The sequence below is a fragment of the Charadrius vociferus genome, unplaced genomic scaffold, assembly GCF_000708025.1.
Source record: "Charadrius vociferus isolate BGI_N301 unplaced genomic scaffold, ASM70802v2 scaffold218, whole genome shotgun sequence".
In the NCBI taxonomy this organism is placed as follows: Eukaryota; Metazoa; Chordata; class Aves; order Charadriiformes; family Charadriidae; genus Charadrius; species Charadrius vociferus.
The window spans coordinates 2,533,468-2,550,924 of record NW_009650084.1 but is presented as its reverse complement, the minus strand read 5'-3'; the positions used below and the strand labels follow the sequence as shown (position 1 = coordinate 2,550,924).

At 40.7% G+C, this 17,457-nt stretch overlaps 1 protein-coding gene across 1 annotated transcript in view; it reads right to left on the bottom strand.

Moving 5' to 3' along the window:
• Nucleotides 1-17,457, bottom strand: part of COL4A1 (collagen, type IV, alpha 1) — an 80,490-nt gene that overhangs the window by 48,664 nt on the left and 14,369 nt on the right. The window contains exons 3-11 of the mRNA XM_009892159.1: nucleotides 4,938-5,027; nucleotides 4,803-4,847; nucleotides 3,340-3,388; nucleotides 3,176-3,234; nucleotides 3,021-3,074; nucleotides 2,849-2,875; nucleotides 1,476-1,559; nucleotides 1,301-1,363; nucleotides 273-308 (exon numbers count right to left, since the gene is read on the bottom strand). Of these exons, the coding sequence (XP_009890461.1) occupies nucleotides 273-308; nucleotides 1,301-1,363; nucleotides 1,476-1,559; nucleotides 2,849-2,875; nucleotides 3,021-3,074; nucleotides 3,176-3,234; nucleotides 3,340-3,388; nucleotides 4,803-4,847; nucleotides 4,938-5,027 (507 nt within the window). The remainder of the gene's footprint in view (nucleotides 1-272; nucleotides 309-1,300; nucleotides 1,364-1,475; nucleotides 1,560-2,848; nucleotides 2,876-3,020; nucleotides 3,075-3,175; nucleotides 3,235-3,339; nucleotides 3,389-4,802; nucleotides 4,848-4,937; nucleotides 5,028-17,457) is intronic.

Here is a 17,457-nt window from a genome sequence, read left to right as displayed (position 1 = left end):
TTTTACTGAAAATTTTTACACTTTTAGATGAGTTCAAATAATCATGGAATGTTGTAATTACTACTGATTTGATCAAGTGAGAAAAAAAAGCCTAAAAAATGTGTTAAAAATCTCTCTTTATGATGCCCATTAAGACATAAAAATAGAGTAAAAAGTGTAATGGAGTGTAAAAGCCCCACTCCTTTAGGGCCATTAGTTGCCAATTTTTGGGGATCTGGTGTGCCAAGTAAGTAAACAAAAAGGTTTAATCATTATAATAAAAAGAGTCTTACCTTCTCGCCTGGGAGTCCTGGTGGCCCTGGGGGACCCTATAAGACAGCCGATTTTAACATATATATGTATATAGTACACTAGATGGAATAATGCCTTATTCTATAAAGACAGCGAAACTGCAAATATTTCCATTAACCAAGATGTAAAGTCTTTTTCTGCTACTGTGTGTAACTCACAACTTAGAATAAATAATAAAACCAAACAGAATCTCTCTGAGATATCTTATCAGACTTTGTTTTGCAGTTAAGAGCATTAGACCTAATCAGCATCTAGACAACAGACAACCAGAAAAAAGGTCTATGGCACTGCACTGTAAAATAACTTTATGGGTGACTTTTTGTTTTTTCAGTTTTGCATGCTAAATATTAGTCCTCCCTTTTATTTCACTAAAATTGTTTTTCACATCAGCGAGTGCAAATGCTGACTAAACTGTACTACCGTTTTCCTTTACATCACTTTCAGTTTTCTTCAGAAAGAAGTCACACACAGCTCACTTTAATAGCCAGAAACACTGGGTGGACTTTTACCATCAGTTTAATAACTGGTCCCTGCTAGTGTTACCTGCATCCTGGACAGGAAGAGAAGATATTAGGTACCTGTTAGACCTGTCAAAATGTCAAATAGCTGAAATGCCTTCAGCATTTGGCAATTACCATAATAACAGACAGATGCTATCCTGCTTTCCACAGTGCTGCTTACTGTGGCTGTCCATAAGAACAACTTCAGCAAACATTTTGGTCTAGATCTGTCTGCTAGGTTTGTGGTTTACTTTCTATAAATTAAGTGGGGGAAAAGGAGAAAGGAGGAATAACTATTACAACCCCTCCCTCCAAGCCTGCAAGATGATTGTAGGAACAGCTGCTATTGAAAACCTATGTTACCTAGTCATTCCGGTAGAGTTCAGGAGGCTAAACTTGAAGCCTGGAACCACAGGTTATTTGTCCCAAAACCCAACAAACACCTTGTAGAAATTTCCTAAAATAAAGCTCTATAAGTAAAGCGTAAATCACCATGAGAGGAAACTTACTGGTTCTCCTGGAGGCCCTTGTGGCCCCATTGGTCCCTGAAACCCTGGAGTTCCAGGTGGACCCTATGAAAAATTAAAATGGCATAATTAAAAAGTGATATTTGTGTGGTAATTTCATGATACTGATATAATTTTAATTGAAGCTCACTGCTATTCAAACATAATTTAAACTTACAGGTAGTCCAGGTTGGCCAGGAAAGCCTTTATCACCTTTTAGCAAACTAGGAGGTAAAAGACCAATCACTTCACCTGGATCTCCCTAAAATAAGAAAAGAAAAAAGAATAATACTTGAACATCCACTCAAATACATTGAAAAACACTGATATTGAGATGAGAGGGAAGTTGGAGCTGTGAAAAGTTTGGAATCATTTGAAAAGCTGACATAAAAAAGGCCATCTTACTTCTTTAAATTCAGCAGAAACATAGCAAAACATATTAAAAGTTAAGACCTTAATTGCCCAATGTCCTCTAAAGCCACCTGAAGAGATCCCAGTACCAAATCTTCCTTCAAACCCCCATTTTCTTTACTGTAATGGGGAATCAGAAAGATTTTTGCCCCAAATCTATCACTAGCATCACCACACAATTTGAGCATCTGATCTGGCTGTTGAAGGAAGCGGTAACCTCACAATCTCTTTTCCAGGCTGAGATCTTCAGTCCTATACTTAATTTTGACACTAAAGCCATTTATGGCATCCTTTTCCTTCAAATAAAGAATCCACTTTACTTTAGAAATCTATTCTGATCGTTATCCACTTCTTTATGTCTCTTTTTTTCATAGCAAAAGACCCCGTTTTTCCTGCGTTTTTGTACAAAGTTGCAATATTGTAAGTGATTTTATTTCAGGAGTTGTGTACCTATGCATACATGCCTAGGGAAGAAACATTTGAGTACTTCAGTTTTTATACGCTGAGTCAGTTCTTCCCACATGAAAGAAAGAGAAAAGGGCATTTTACATCTTCAGGTAGTCGTGTCATTACAAACCTGAGATTACATTTAGACTTTATATCTGTTTATTTTAAAGAGCAAAAGACCTCTGTTGACATTCAGTATTTCATTCTCCGGCTTACAAAACGCACTCAGATCTGCGATCTCAAAACTATTTTGTATGTGTTGGATGCTTCTCATATTGTGGGCTATATGACCTTCTTCCACAAACATTATCTAATTTGAAACTATTTAGATAAACGAAACTTCAACATAAAAACAAACGTTTGAACCATAAAATCTATCTAAATCTCTATGCACAATTGGGTACCCACCATACCACTTATACATAATTAATCATATGTACTATTTTTTTCTGTTGTAATCTCTGTAATACTTACACTTTTAAGACCTGCATGGAACACCGCATGTGTTCAATTGTTACTAACTGGAGGTCACCCTACTGTCTTTAGTGGGACCACAGAACACAGTACAAAGTGAAACATGCCAGTAAATTTTTTCGGTCCTTAAGTAAGGACTGCTAGTCTTAGAGGGTATAGAGTTCACCCCTATTCTTACTGTTAGAAGTAGGATATGAACACACTTAGAGTAAAATGTACCTTCATTCCAGGAGGTCCTGGGGGTCCCTGTGGAAAAAGACATATTTGATGTTATTTTTCCTCAGTATTGTATATTTTACATCTCATATTCTATATAATTTCATATAGTTATATTTGCGTTTCAAGAATTGGGGTTGAAACAATTGAATCAAGCATGAAAGAATCTACTTACTATGCTCCCAGTCAGTCCTGGTAAACCTGGGGGACCTACTGGACCTCTTTCACCCTGAGGGGAACAGAGAAATTGGTTTTGTTTAGGGAATATATGCTTGAGGGGTGTTTTTCTTTCAACACAGAGATGCTGTTATAAACATATGTAAATGTCACCTTTGTGCCATTACATCCTGGAATGCCAGGTGGACCAGGAGGGCCATCTTGTCCAGGTACTACATGAAAAGAAAGTAAAGAAATTAGCAATATTAGCAGTAATGCTGGTCAGATGTCACGATTAAAACCTTGATGTTCTTTGTACAAATACATATACTTCATACGTACAGGAAGGCCTGGGTTTCCCGGAAAACCTGACACTCCTGGGGGGCCCTGCAATTGACAAAAACATAAACTGAAATGACAGACCCACAAAACCGCAACGACAAGCTGCAGCCCGAGTCTCATCTCCAGTGGTGACAGTTAAAAAAGAAGTAGCAGTTTCTTTTAAACTTCCTTGACAAAATAGCTCTCATCTTCAAAACTGCTCAAACATGGCATCTGAGTAATCCATAACTGAAAGCAACTTTTTATATGTAACTTTTCAAGCAGCAATATGACTTTCCTTCAACAGGAACTGGACCAGAGCTTTATGTACAAGTAAAAAAGGAATGCAGAGGTGCTGTCTTCTCACAACCATCATTCCCAAAGTGAAATTTACTGTAGGCACCTCTTTATAGCAGAGGAGGATGTTAATGCACTGCAAAGATGTTTCTCTATCTTTCATGCTCCACATCAGTGTATCAATTCATCCTTATTATTAAAAAAACCACCAGGTTGAGATAACTCTTTCTCCTTGAACAGCTTTTCAGTGTAATGAATCAGGAGTTTAACTTGACACATCATTTTCATCCTCCCATCTTATTTATTCATGCAGTATTTCCTACTACATGTACTATGAAGCAGAAAAGATGTATGGGAATGCTGTGCTCAGATAGTATATTTGCATCTTCCAAAACTTGCGTTGTGGTTTGGCCTCAGCCGGCAACAAAGAACCATGCAGCCGCTCGCTCAACCTCCCACAGCCATGGGAAAAAATCAGCAGAAAAAGGCAAAACTCATGGGTTGAGATAGGGCAGTTTAACAGAATAGCAAAAGGGAAGAGAAAAACAATAACACTGATAAAGGGATATAGAGACACGATTACAGTACTGCCACGCACCGACCAGACCCGGATCACTGCAGCCCACTCCCAAGTGGCAACTGCCCCCTTCTCCCCGGCTAGTGCATCTTATAGCCCGGGCATGGGTCACATGGTATGGAATACCCGCCCCCTGCCGGCTCCTTGGGGAAATTAACCCCATCCCCGCCAGAACCGGAACAACTTATAATTGCTAAAATACAGTCTACTTGCATGGTAGCACACAAACACATTTGCCAGGAGATGTCAATTTACATTACAAGTTAGATGGCAAATATAAAGGAGAATTTTGCATGAGGTCATGAGGTTGGTTCACATTTAAGCTGGAAAAAAGCTTCTTGGTATGTCAGAAAGATATCAACCAGTGCTGTTGATGCAGTGGTAAGTACCAGGTGAAAATGCAAATGTACAAAGGCACTGACTGCCCAATGCAGAAAGAACTTCAAAGGCAAAAGCAAGAATTTTGAAATTATTGTGCAGCACAACGGGATGCCATTGATTAACTCGAAGAAAAGACTAACCCTGTCTTGCACTTAAAGTCAGCCACAGAAAATTAAAGACGTATAAACCCATAGACATCAGAATTGCAAAAAAGTTAGAACTCACTCTTGTTCCCTTTGTTCCTGGCAGTCCTGGTTCTCCAGTATCACCCTGCAAAGGAAAAGAGATAACTTTGTCTTTCCTAGGGACAAGAATCTAGGGAAATCTGAGCAGTTTAAATATTAAAGCTTAAGTTCTTACCTTAAGCCCTGGCGGTCCAGGGGGACCTTCAGGTCCTTGCATTCCAGGAAACCCAATCACACCCTGTAGTCCCGGCAAACCTCTTTCTCCCTGTGGAAGAAGAAAACTCGTTAACAACTAAACAACTGAATCTATTTCTTCAAGCAACCCACATATTCCCTGTTTCTGTGCTCAAGAAACCTGTCAGGCGATAAGAAGCTAAAAGTGACAGCAAATATTTCATGTTGATATTTGAAAGAAGGATTATTATAAACAAAGAAATATTTCTAGTTCAATAATAGGTTGGCAGAGGGTAATAAAAAAGCACTCTTTGAATGTCAATGAAACTTGTTTTCTGTCTCCCTGAATAGCTCTGTTCATAGCATGTTTATACCCAGGGATCAGGAAGGCCACTTTCCCTCTAATGAGACCAATCTTCATTCCTATAGAGATACTGCTAAATCCTGGTCGAAAATCTAACACCCCAAATCAGCAATTAAATTCCCAAAAACTGCAAATATCATTGTTCAGTCACTGCTGTATGAACAGCCTATGCCACTCCTCTTCTTATATATCATTCACAACAGTAGATTTTGGAGACCAGGCTCGTCACTTAATCTTGAATTTCAGGATGGTTCAGAGACAGAGTGCTTTGCGATACAGGATCTTCCAAAGAAGCTGAACACACACATTGTATGTGTCATCCTTTAGGTTCTTCTTCAATGCTGTACGGGACATCTGTGTTTTCTCTGCTGTCGCCCTCCCTGCGACCCCAAATGTATTTAAATCAGCTAAATACAGAGGCAGAAAATCCTTCCACACTCTAGATCAATATTGCAGCTATTATGCATTCGCCATACTTGGACTCCCAGTGAAGCCAAGAGGAACACTGTCTGAATAAAGGCTGCAAAATATACACATAGGGGAGAGGGAAAAAAAATATGCATGTCAAAGTCTGAAAACAGCAAATCAAGCAAATCAAAAGCCAGACATTCCATGTAGGAAGTAACCAGAGTTGTCCTTTCAAGGTGTGTGTGAAACAGGGAGAAACACTTCACATTGTCCAAAAACTGTGGGAATATTAGATGAATAAAACATTAGTGAGCAACTGCAAAAAGGAAAAGGTATACAAGTCAGGACAACAGCTAAAAAACATGGCATCTGTTTCAGAAACTCAAAACACAGACCAATTTTCAAAGGATACCAACAAGAAAATAAAATCAACAAGGTTCAAAACACACAAAAGGATGCTGCGCAAAGATGTCAGTATTTTCAGCAAAACAGTGAGAGATGAGACTGCTATTTTTAATTAACAAACAATTTAGGATGGTTAATAGCAAGAAACTTTTCTCCTGTTTGCTCAGGACAAAGATTCCCAGCAATATGCTGGTAACTTGCAGGGGTGAGCTGAGGACTGCGCACACAAGAAAAGAAGAACATCCTAGTCTTGGAGAGCTCGCTCTTCAAGTAGGTATAACAGGCATCTTGCAAAGAAAAGGTTATGATATGCAGGCAGAGGAAACTGAGTGATGACCCATAGATATGATGCTAGATATTTTTGAAAGACAAGAGGAATTGGAAGATTCGTAGAGTTACTGGGTTGGTGTCAGTTTTTAGTTCTTTGGCAGGGATTTTGTTAAGAAGATAAAGAAACAAGGGAGAAGAGAGACGATTGACAGGTAAGAAGAGCAGACCTAAGGAGGAAGGAGAGGAGAAGACTATAACTAAGATGATAAGAGCATGAGAAAGTGAAATCAAAATAACACTCATTTATTAAAATTTCCTGCCAGGAAAAATTCCCCTACTGCCTCTCCTCTCCTTCCTCCCACAAAAATAAATTTTTCAATAAAAATGTACTTACTGAGGCAAACAATCAGTTTTTCCTTCAACTGCTGAGATAGCATGATCTCCTCTATTTACTCCCCAGTATTTTTTGTCATGGTTTGAGAATAAAGTTTGCTAGTAACCCAAATCTGAGGCAGTGTGTTAGGCCACAAAACACAGCAAAACAAAGTGAACAGCAGAACAGCTGAAGGCATGTATTTCTAGGTCAGCTGTAAGAGGTATAAAGTCCAAGTTCTAAAGTAACTAAAATGGTTTTGAAAAATATTTTAAGGAAGAATGTATCAGGATCCAGGCCTCTGAATAAATGTTGAAGTAATTAAAAATATGAAGGCTATCAGAAATGCTAAACTGAAGTTCTGAAATCCTTCCTTTGGCTGGCTAATTGGCACTGCAGGAACAAGTGTATTTCTACAAAATCAGATGTTGTATCACTTCAGACCAGGATTTCACATTGAATACTGGGCACTTGCTCTCACGACCTGCTGGGAGATGGACTAAGGAGGGAGAAGACACTCAAGTACATAGAAGGGGTTTCCATTGCTGAAGGAAAGCACAACATGTGCAAAGGAGAAGAAAACAAGATTATTTGACACCCATGGAGAAATATGAGTCATGTGTAACACGACTAATACTTTCTGCACTCAGGAGTTCTCTCCATCTGAGGATTTCAACACACTTTGAATCACTGCACCCTGTAACACAGTGAAATAGTCTTTTCTCCATTCTTAAACGAAGATAAAACTGAGGTTTACAGATTGGATTTTCACTTAGTCTAAGGCTCCCTTAAGACTGTTCTGGCACTGTAAAAGGGCCTTAACATGCCTGTAAATCACTCTCTAAGGTAATGACGACTTCAGCTTGCCAAGGAGGTTAACTCAAAGCTTGAAAAAAAATACAAACTTGGGCTTCCAAGGCAACTACAGTCAATTCTCTGAAGGCCGTCTTCAACCTCCCAGGCTGCCCTGTCTGAGGGGTAAAACATAGCTGCAGGAGCAGAGCCAAGACCATACCGAGTCACTTTGAGCTAAGATACATCCAGGTTTCCCTAGAAACTTTTTATTTTACTGACTTTAACAGTTAGGCCAACAAGAAAAATAACTGGCTATTTGTCCAGAACTTCTGGACATCCAGTCAAGCTACTGGATCTCCCAAGGCCTTGAGAGCGAAACTCCCAAGCATGTGGAGGGCTGTACTGTCCCAAATACTGCAGACTCATCGTTTCTCATACTGGAACTGAGCTCATCTTTTTGCCTGTGATTTGCCATCAGGAAACATATGTAAGGAAACATAAAGGTGGCTGTGCGTGTGAGAACTACTGGATCCCTCTCTCCACGCAACCTCCCACCTTGGCCACTTATTGTAGCAGGGGAGCACGGACATACACACTCCTTACACCTCTCCCTCTACTCTGCCTTACCATTTGATTATACTGTAAAGTAAGTTTGGGGTAAATAGTCCAAAGTAAGTATTGGGTAAATAGCCCAAACTTGTGCAGTGACAAGCTACACAGTTAATGGGACCTTACTCCTCCATGCTACCCAGGGAAACTCAGAGAATTTAGGACAACCTATTCCACCAAGACCCAGTAACAGACCTAGGGATGTCCCCTGGGTTCCAGTGCCTTTCTTTAGTCCAGGTATCAGACTGCCTCTTTGTGTAACAGTCTTATAAAACTAATGCACCAAAACCTGTAAGGAAAGAACCATAGAATAGTTTGGCTTGGAAGGGACCTTTAAAGGTCATCTAGTCCAACCTCCCCTGCAACAAGCAGGGACATCTTCAACCAAATCAGGTGCTCAGAGCCCTCACTAATGAACGACGGTCTTACTTCAATACTCCTGCTCCAGTTAGTACCAACTTCCACTATGAGATTTTTTTTCTTGCTTCAGTGAAACTACACTAAATTACAGTAAAATTCCATCAGTTTCCAAGTATCTATAATGAACAAGAGAGTACAGAAACTCTACCATCTAGAAGCTGGAAAGGCATGTGAATGCAGAGCACCAAGTGTCCTAATGTCACTGGGTAGATTAGCCGCAGAGATCACTGCGGCAGCAACATTTCTACTGTTGCTTTCCTACCCAAAGCAGTTTATTTGGAACTTCAAGTTCAGACGAAGCTGTTGTTTATTATGCTGTGCAGTACAGACATAAGCATGACCTGAAGATGTCTTGCATTGCAACGAAATACTTGAGCAGCATCTTTTCCCTGCTTGCCTGCCCAGTGCCTTTCTTCACTCAATGTTCCATCCAAACAGCCCAACAGCTAGTGTTTGCACTAGATTTATGCTGCAACCCATTAAGCATCCACACTACATAAATTGGCAAGCACCAGATCACCGCTGCTACCCCACTTATTTTTCGCTCAGCACTGAGATTTCTAGCTGCAATGAGTGAAGAGCATAAGACTCTGACTGTAAGGGCTATGTATTGTTCAAGTTCCAATATTCACAGCTGCAAAATGTTGGCAAGTAATATTGAAAGAGCTTCTGCTTCTTACAAATCAATTCATGAGACTCAAAAATTAAAACAGATGTAACCAAGTCATGTGTACCTCTGCTGATTCAATGCACTGTCAGAAAGCACAAAGGAGAATTCATTACTCAGCTCACAAAAATGAATATTCTGCCACTCAGCTGCTGAAAATGAGGACATGCTACGTAAAAAGGCAGCAAGTGCTCACTCGCTGTTGCACTCATTTAATAAGCAAGATGGCTGTGTTAGCCCAGCTTTTGTGAAATGCATCCAAATGCCTTTGCATTAGATGATAGTTCTTAAAAGCTACTGAATGGACTTCAAAACAGAGGTGAACCTGTTAAGAGCATAACTACATGGGCTGACGTTTTTGCTGGCACCTAACCTTCCAAATTAGCCATGAAATGCTGTTTGACATATGGAACAACTGCAGCTTGCTATGCAAGACAGTCATATGAAGTAAGTAATTTTCAGCTGTAATAAATAAAGTGCTGAGGGGGAGGAAATAATCACCACCCCATTATAAATTATTTCCCCTATTTTTTTGTCTAGGGACTGCTGGACTGGGAGATTGTAGACTTGAGAGACTGGTAACATGGATATAAATCAACTGTTTCCAGAAGTGCGGGCTCACAGGGTGTCTGGCCCGTAAGAATACAATGTTCTCAGGCTCTCCAGAGACTCAGGCACGTGGTGAATAACAATGTGCAGATCTTCCCCAAGCCATTTGAAAGATGCTTCACTTGCCTCTGCCAGCAATCGCCCTGCAGCTGAGACGGCAGGACAGACACATGCCTGCCCTTCAGCCTAAAAGGCATAAAACTCCGTCTTAGGGAGAAATCTCAAAAGGCAGCTGAGCTGATCTACCCAGCAAAGGTGGCTCTTCTCCTCCTCCTTTTAAAGGGATGGTGCCACCTCACCCTTTTTTACACCAACTGGTATGGTTCCCTCAGCCTCCGCTGAACCAGTTCTGCTCACTAAATTTCCTCGCTTTTCTTTAGCGAGTGAGCTTGCTCCGGCCTCAGAAGGCTGAGGAGCTCATCAGGTGGCCAGATGGCTGCCAAAACCGATGCGAGGAGGACATAGCAATGTAGGATGCAGGGCAGAAAGGCAGCGAGAGCAGCTTCTCACACCAGCGCAGCAGGGTTTGCTGGAGTTCATCCACCAGATCTCCTCAGCTGTGCCTTCACTGCAAGAGGAACTGAGCTGGGACCCAACAAATGCTTGACCTTGCCGGAGAAGCTGCCTTCAGACCAGCATTGCTGCTGACTCCAGCATCGTTATAAGCTCAGACTTTCTCTCTCACAAACACACATGCTCCCCTCTTCCCAAAAGCTAATGTTCATGGAATGGAAATGCCACCAAGGGCATGTGTGGCAAAGAAATCCAGCTGCTTCAAGATGAAAAACGACGATACAATTTCCAAAAAGAGAGAAGTAGGGCCTGACAATTCAGCATTCTTTTCTATTTTTCTCTTATCCAAAGCCTGATTTTAGAAACAGTCGCAAACAATGCTTTTGAAAGAGATTAGAGGCCTAGGTGTAACTGTTAACAAGAAAACCCACCATCCAAACCATTCATCCCTCCTTGATGATCCAGTGTGACCTTGTAAAATCTACAGTGATGCCTTGCAATGCCCTAGATGGCTTCTACCCAGACTACCCCAAGCCACATGAGAGGAGAATGCAAGCTCTGTAATTGTTCCTTCAGCTGCTGTAACTGTGAGCACTCAAGTGATTTGGCTTCGAGGTGTTAGACCAGTAATTACGCCACACAGTGGGAAACGCTATTGTGCGATCTAAGTAGCACTCTCCAGTCACTGTGTTTCTCTCCACACTCTTTTAAACATGTGTTACAGAATTGTAGTTGGCTCAGTGCTACACTAGCGATGATGTAGAGATGGGGAATATTCAATTCTTTAAGAATTGGATATTAATTAATTCTTTAAAAGATTATTTTCAACCACCAGAGGGAGCACTGGCCCTGAATATCTTTCAGGATTAAAATAAACACGTACAATAAATATCATCTGTTTGTCCTCAGCTGCACTCACCATTTTCAGTATTTTATTGAAAGTGTAAAGTGGATATCAGTCAAACGGAATTACTGCTATACGCTCACAGGGCAAGCGTCCTCAAATGCACTAAGGATGCTTAACATTACAAAATTCCTACTGCACATCCTTCAGCACTAGACTATCTGTGCTATAGCTACACAATTCTGGAGCCACATGAGTAATGAGCAATTAATTACATAAACAACTGTGAAGACATGCAAAGAATCTGTGTAGGAGCTCTGTAAAGATTTCTGTAGGAGCTCTATAAAGATCTTGGCTCACCCAGAAGTTTTGGGCTTGAGCCCCTGACAGTACGCAGAAGGGAAAAGGGGAGCCAGGAGGGGAGGGAGGGGGGAGAGTCAGCAAAGTCTGGATTCTTGCACTGCTGGAAAGCATCTGAGAAAGCTCACTCATGTGGAAACACGAGTCCAGCATTTTTGGCATGACTAACAGAAGGAGCAGCCATGACAGTTTTACACCTGCACAGCTCCACAATCAGGCTGGCTGTGGGCTGGATGAGTCCCCTGCACAACTTCAAGAATTACGAGGGCTGCTCTACCTTATACACAGACACGTATTCGACAAAGAGCTAACCCAACAGCTGCTGGGGAACAGCACTCTCTAGTCATGGTGCTTGTTCTGCCACCTCCTTCTCCCCTTTTTCCCTCCCCGGTGATTTTCATCTGTTGGAACTCCTTCGGTTCCACAGTTAAACCAGCTCTCAGGCTGCACTTCAAGGTAGGAACACTGAGAAGCGCCCACATGGTGCAAAAGGCAGTGCCATACAGGTTCATATACACAGGGGCAGAGCCTGAACTCTCATCACCAAATGATGTCATGTAGTGATAGGACGAGGGGGAATGGATATAAACTGGAAGAGGGCAGGTTTAGATTAAACATTAGGAAGAAATTTTTCACTTTGAGGGTGGTGAGGCACTGGAACAGGTTGCCCAGAGAAGCTGTGGATGCCCCGTCCCTGGAAGTGTTCAAGGCCAGGCTGGATGTGGCCTTGGGCAACCTGGTCTAGTGGGAGGTGTCCCTGTCTATGGCAGGAGGGTTGGAACTCGATGATCTTCAAGGTCCCTTCCAACCTAAACCATTCTATGATTCTATGGCACCTCATTCAGCTCTGGTTTTTCACTTCCAGAAAGGATTACTCTTCCTCCTATGAAAGTATCTTTTCCCGAGCCTCGTGAATTTACAACACTGGGGAACCCGGGCAGCTTGATACAAAATGACCCAAACCTCCAATAGTGAATCTATCAGTATAAAGATTTAATTAGAGAGCTGTTCAGGTTTATGGTTCAGGAGCTGAGCCCACGCCTCTGTCTCCTAAATAAGAAAGAATGCTTAGACAGAAAGCATATTTCAGTGTCGCCTCATGGCTGCACAGAGCATTCCTCAGGAAGTTGCTAAGTGCTTCCCAGGAGTATAAAAATAGAAATAACGATCTTTGATTATCCTTTTCTCTACATATCAGTATGTATGTGCTTAGTTGGTATGCAAGGAAGCGGGTGGATACACAGCGTGTCTGAATTTGATTTAGAAGCTGAATAAGAAGTAAAATAAGCTGAGTGAAGTAAAATTATCATTCAAAAGTCAGTCATGGCTACAGACTCAGCCTCCGTTTAATTAGAGTCAAGCAACTAGTTGCCTATCAGCACTGTACAATTTCAGTTAAACCAGCTATAAGTAATGGCCCTTCCCTACATAATTGACCAAGCTTTCTGCATGTCATTCCTCTTTGTGCTAACCCCATAGCTATTCCTCATTTTCCAACTGCGGTAATCAGTTTTTTCAACAGAGGTGCCCAAATTTCACTTTTTATGACTTCTTGAGCCATGTACACTCTTATCTTAAGCTCTCCATGTTTCCTTACATTTGTCTGTCTTTGGCTGATGTACTTTTGTGTGATATTTGACTCCAGTGTAGATAGAAGTTACAGATACAGAAGTAGCTAGGATGCTGAGGAGGAACATATTTATACTTACAGCAAAATACTATTTTGCTTGTTTTCCCTCCATTAAAAGAAAAAAGAAGAAAAAGTCACTGAAGTTTAGTGAGGTACATGCACCTTTCATTCATTCACAAAAGATAGCATGCATGATACCTAGTTTGACCATTTTATATGCCAGGAGTAGTCCATCTCAAAGTATGATTGAGAGCATGGTATACAAAGGACAGGAATACAAAAACAAGACTAAAAGATAGCAAAAGCCAATAGACAGCAAGTGAACTTTCTTTTCCAACTGTGGAAGGCTGTCTGCACAAAGCTTGGCAGTTTAACACTAAGGTATGTGGTTCATTGTCTTGTTTAAACTTTTCTGGATTTTTGAAAAAAAAACAAAACAAAAAACACCACCACAGAGATCATGATGTTTCAGGAGGAAGTCACACAAAACTTTTACCAAAGGTACACATGGGTTTTTCCAAACCTTTTTTTTTTTAAAAAAAATCAGACATGGGTCAAGGACTCTCTTGCCATCAGTTAGAGCCACCCTGGGGAACAGAAGAACCTCAAAGAACCGTGAGGGAAGAGGACGTTTGAAGGACAAATGCGTTTGCAGTGTAAAAAGAAGGAAATTCTACCACCTGGAGACAGGTTGAATCAAAAGGGTACTATATTTCCCACCCCTTCTAATCATCTGTTGAACTCATTAGGTCTGAGTAACTCTTCCTTTGTTTTATTGCACATTGTGTTAAATCACTTCCAGTGTTGAAGGTCCAAGAATATAAGGGGCAAAAATGCTCCACGCCCTTCCTTCTTCATTAGTGAAAATTATTTAGCATTTGTTTGCATTTGGCATTGTTTGAAGCCTCACATTTAAAGATGAAACAGCAGAAAAAAAAAGGTCTTGAACTTTTCAGGTTTTTTTAATTTATTTTTGTTCAGATCCTAGACCTGGAATGAAATGTGACGTTACATGCAAGTTTTATTCTCTTGCCAAAGGTTTGTCATGGACATATTTACAGAAAATAATCTCTTCCATAAATAGTAAAAACATGGGCAGCTGGTCCTAGACAGTACAGACTGCAATAAAGTTCTCATAATGAAGTAGCTCATATCTTAGAGAGTACATGACAGACAGTACTATTCTAGACAGTGCTATTCTAGCTGCTTTTTGGGGTTAGGTTTGAAATGGCATTTCTAAAGTTTTAAACATTTTGAAAGCTACATAGGAGTGAAAAATCTTTCCACAAAAGCTAGTGGAAATATTCTAGTTTCTGACTTTTTATCATTAAAATACCAGAAGGCAGATAACATTGTGCCTCAAAAGTGTAAATCAGTGTTTCTTCAATTTAATCTCTAAAGTCTCTTGACTCAATCAGAAGCACTGGAGAACAGAAACTGCAATATAATTTTTTTCTAGTACGTTCAGGATTGTTCAGCCTAAACCAATTAAGTTGTCGAAGATGCGATAATCATTAATAATAATAAACCCCAAATATTTTCCTTATTTTGACATCGTGGAAGATATCAGTGCCATTGCTTGTCAGTGAATGCCAACCACAAATTGGTATACAGCTTAGTAGGTGTTTTTAAGGTTTTCTTTTTGACAAAAAAAAAAAAAGGGGGGGCAAGGATGTGTAAACGGGCCTGTCAGAATCCATGAAATCCGTGATGTATGACTGCCACCCAGAGGAGCTCGCGGGGAAGTGACACAGCCACGGGAGGTGGGAGTCACACGGGACAGCTCTTCCCCTCCGGCACCACTCGCACCAGCATCCAGGATCTCCCTGCCCTTCCCGAAAGCTGATCCTGCCCGAGGAGAGGCAGGGTGCGAGGGCAGCTTTGCTATCAAAAGCTTGTACTTTGCCTACATCTGGGGAATTTCCCCTTCCCGAGCACTATCCTTACTTTTTTTTTCTGAGGTAAACGTCATCCATCAGCTCCCATTCCTTGGCATTCAGATAAATTAATTACATTTAATACCTAAAACTTCCTGAAGACAGCCCTTTGGAGGAGTTTTACAAGGCTGCATGCGCCTTTGCTAGATTTCCAGCTTCCATCTCCACGTTTTCAGACAGAAATGAAGTTTCAGTTGAAGATCCGTAATAGCATCCTTAATTCGCAATCTCGTTAGAGGTGCTGCACACAGCTGACAGCAGCACCGGCTTCTCTCCACTCACTGCTCCATCACACAAGCCTTTGGTGTTCTTCCCTTTTTTCCCCTCCTGACTCCTGACCTGGGAATCAGAGGGCACTTTAGACTGCCCCTCTGTGCTGGAGTCCCTCCCCTCCACCACTACTACTTAAACCCATTTGTTTTGCGGTTCTGCAGTCTTTCAGTCTTTGCCTGGCAGTCGAGCGAACCGTTCTAAGAAAACTAAGGGTTACCAAAGCCCCCCAAAGCTTTCAGTATTCTGCCAGCTAGCCATGAAATACTTTTGTTGCATCAGTTTACGGTCAGTAAGTGTCGACTGAGAAAAGAGTGAGAAGACCTCTGACTTGATGCCAGTGTCTGCGTTCACTCCCTCACTCAACTCGGTTATTTACTTTGTGCACACTGATCTTTGACACAAGCCTTGGTGAGAATTATTTTTGTTGGCATATCAAAACATTAAAAATGTTCCAGCTAAACTTCAGTGGAAGCTGTCACATGCCTTCTTTAAGAGCTACAAAATTTATGGGTAGGTTTTGCCATTCTAGTCACTCTCAAATATTCTAAGGGATAGAAACAAGATTTTCCAGACAGGAGTCTAAGTTGCTTTTCCCTTGGCTTTACCTTAATTTTGCTTTTTCTCTGTTGTTAGAGATGATATAGGAGAAGATTTTACCTGTTACTGAAAGCTAATAATTATTTTCATCACTTAGGTTAACTTTCTTCGCTATGTTGTCCATAACTCAATTTACTTATTTTACTGTAAAACTTTCTCAGGTGTTATACTTACCTGAAAGGAAATGTAAATCCTTTTTAATATCTCTTAAAAATGCTTTCTCAGCTGTTCTTGCTCCTTCTGTGATATTAAGCTTCTTTTTTTCCTATACTAAAGAGGTTCTCCAGCTGGTTAGGAACTTGCTTGTGTGATAAAGTACTCCACTAACACTTTTTTAGCAGCTACTTCAGGTTTCCTCTTTGAAAATCGCACTTTCATGCTGTTTCTCACTGTTCTATCTCCTCCCGAGCATATATGGTTACAAGTTTTGCTATTGCTTCTGCTGGAAGTGTTTCTGAGAATTTTGTATGAAATTTGGCTTTTTACCCTTTCTTAATGAAATCCAAACTTTAAGCGAATTCAGATCTGCTTTTCTGACAACCAACATCATGTGGCCAGATGTTTTCAATGACTAACGTAAGTTACGACCTCTCACTGAAAACATAGGTCTAAAATCTGAAATAGGAGGTAGCTCAGCAAAGAGAATCAAACAACTAACTACCACTGGTATGAGATTAAAAAACCAAAAAAGCCCAAACAACCCCCCAAACCACCTTTTGCTCTTGGCTGGAAAGAGTAGAAAGTGACTTAAGGAGATTACCATATTACTGTGGTTCCCTAGTAATAATTATATATGCCTAGGTTGCCTCTTGTGAACACTGCTACAGAGAAAATGTTTCCAGAGACAAATTATTAAGTGCATCTAGTATTAAAATCTTGTGTGGGAACTGACATATCACAGAAACGTCAATTATAATGGCTGGCTTGGTCTGAGATCCCCAGCAAACACAACATAAATTGAATGGCAGAATGATTTAAAGAAGCCTGAGGGGTAAACTACAAAATGTAGCTTCTGCTGTTCCCCAGACATATGTTGTCCCAGACCCATAATCTACACCCAAAAAACCCTGTTTGCATCATAGAATGTTAGTGTTATGGGCACTAAGACAAGCATACAGAAAGCAGATGCAGTCTACAGGTGCTGTCATGCATGTGACCAGATACTAAAAATCGTAAAGCTAGGGAGAAAGTTTTATAATTTGAGTGTAGTCAGTAGGCACTGGAAGCGTGACTGTGTCTGCATGGACAAAATTTTAAATTTGGGAAGATTCCAAACTACACATTCCCCACTTCCTGAGCATGCAGATTTCAGAGAAATGAAGATCTTATAGGTCTTTTCTCATCTTACTTTGATCTCACATTTGGGAAAATTTAGTGACTTCATTGGAGGCTTACATGCTTCAGATCAAAATAAGGTCCTGTAATCCTTTGAGAAACCATCATGAAG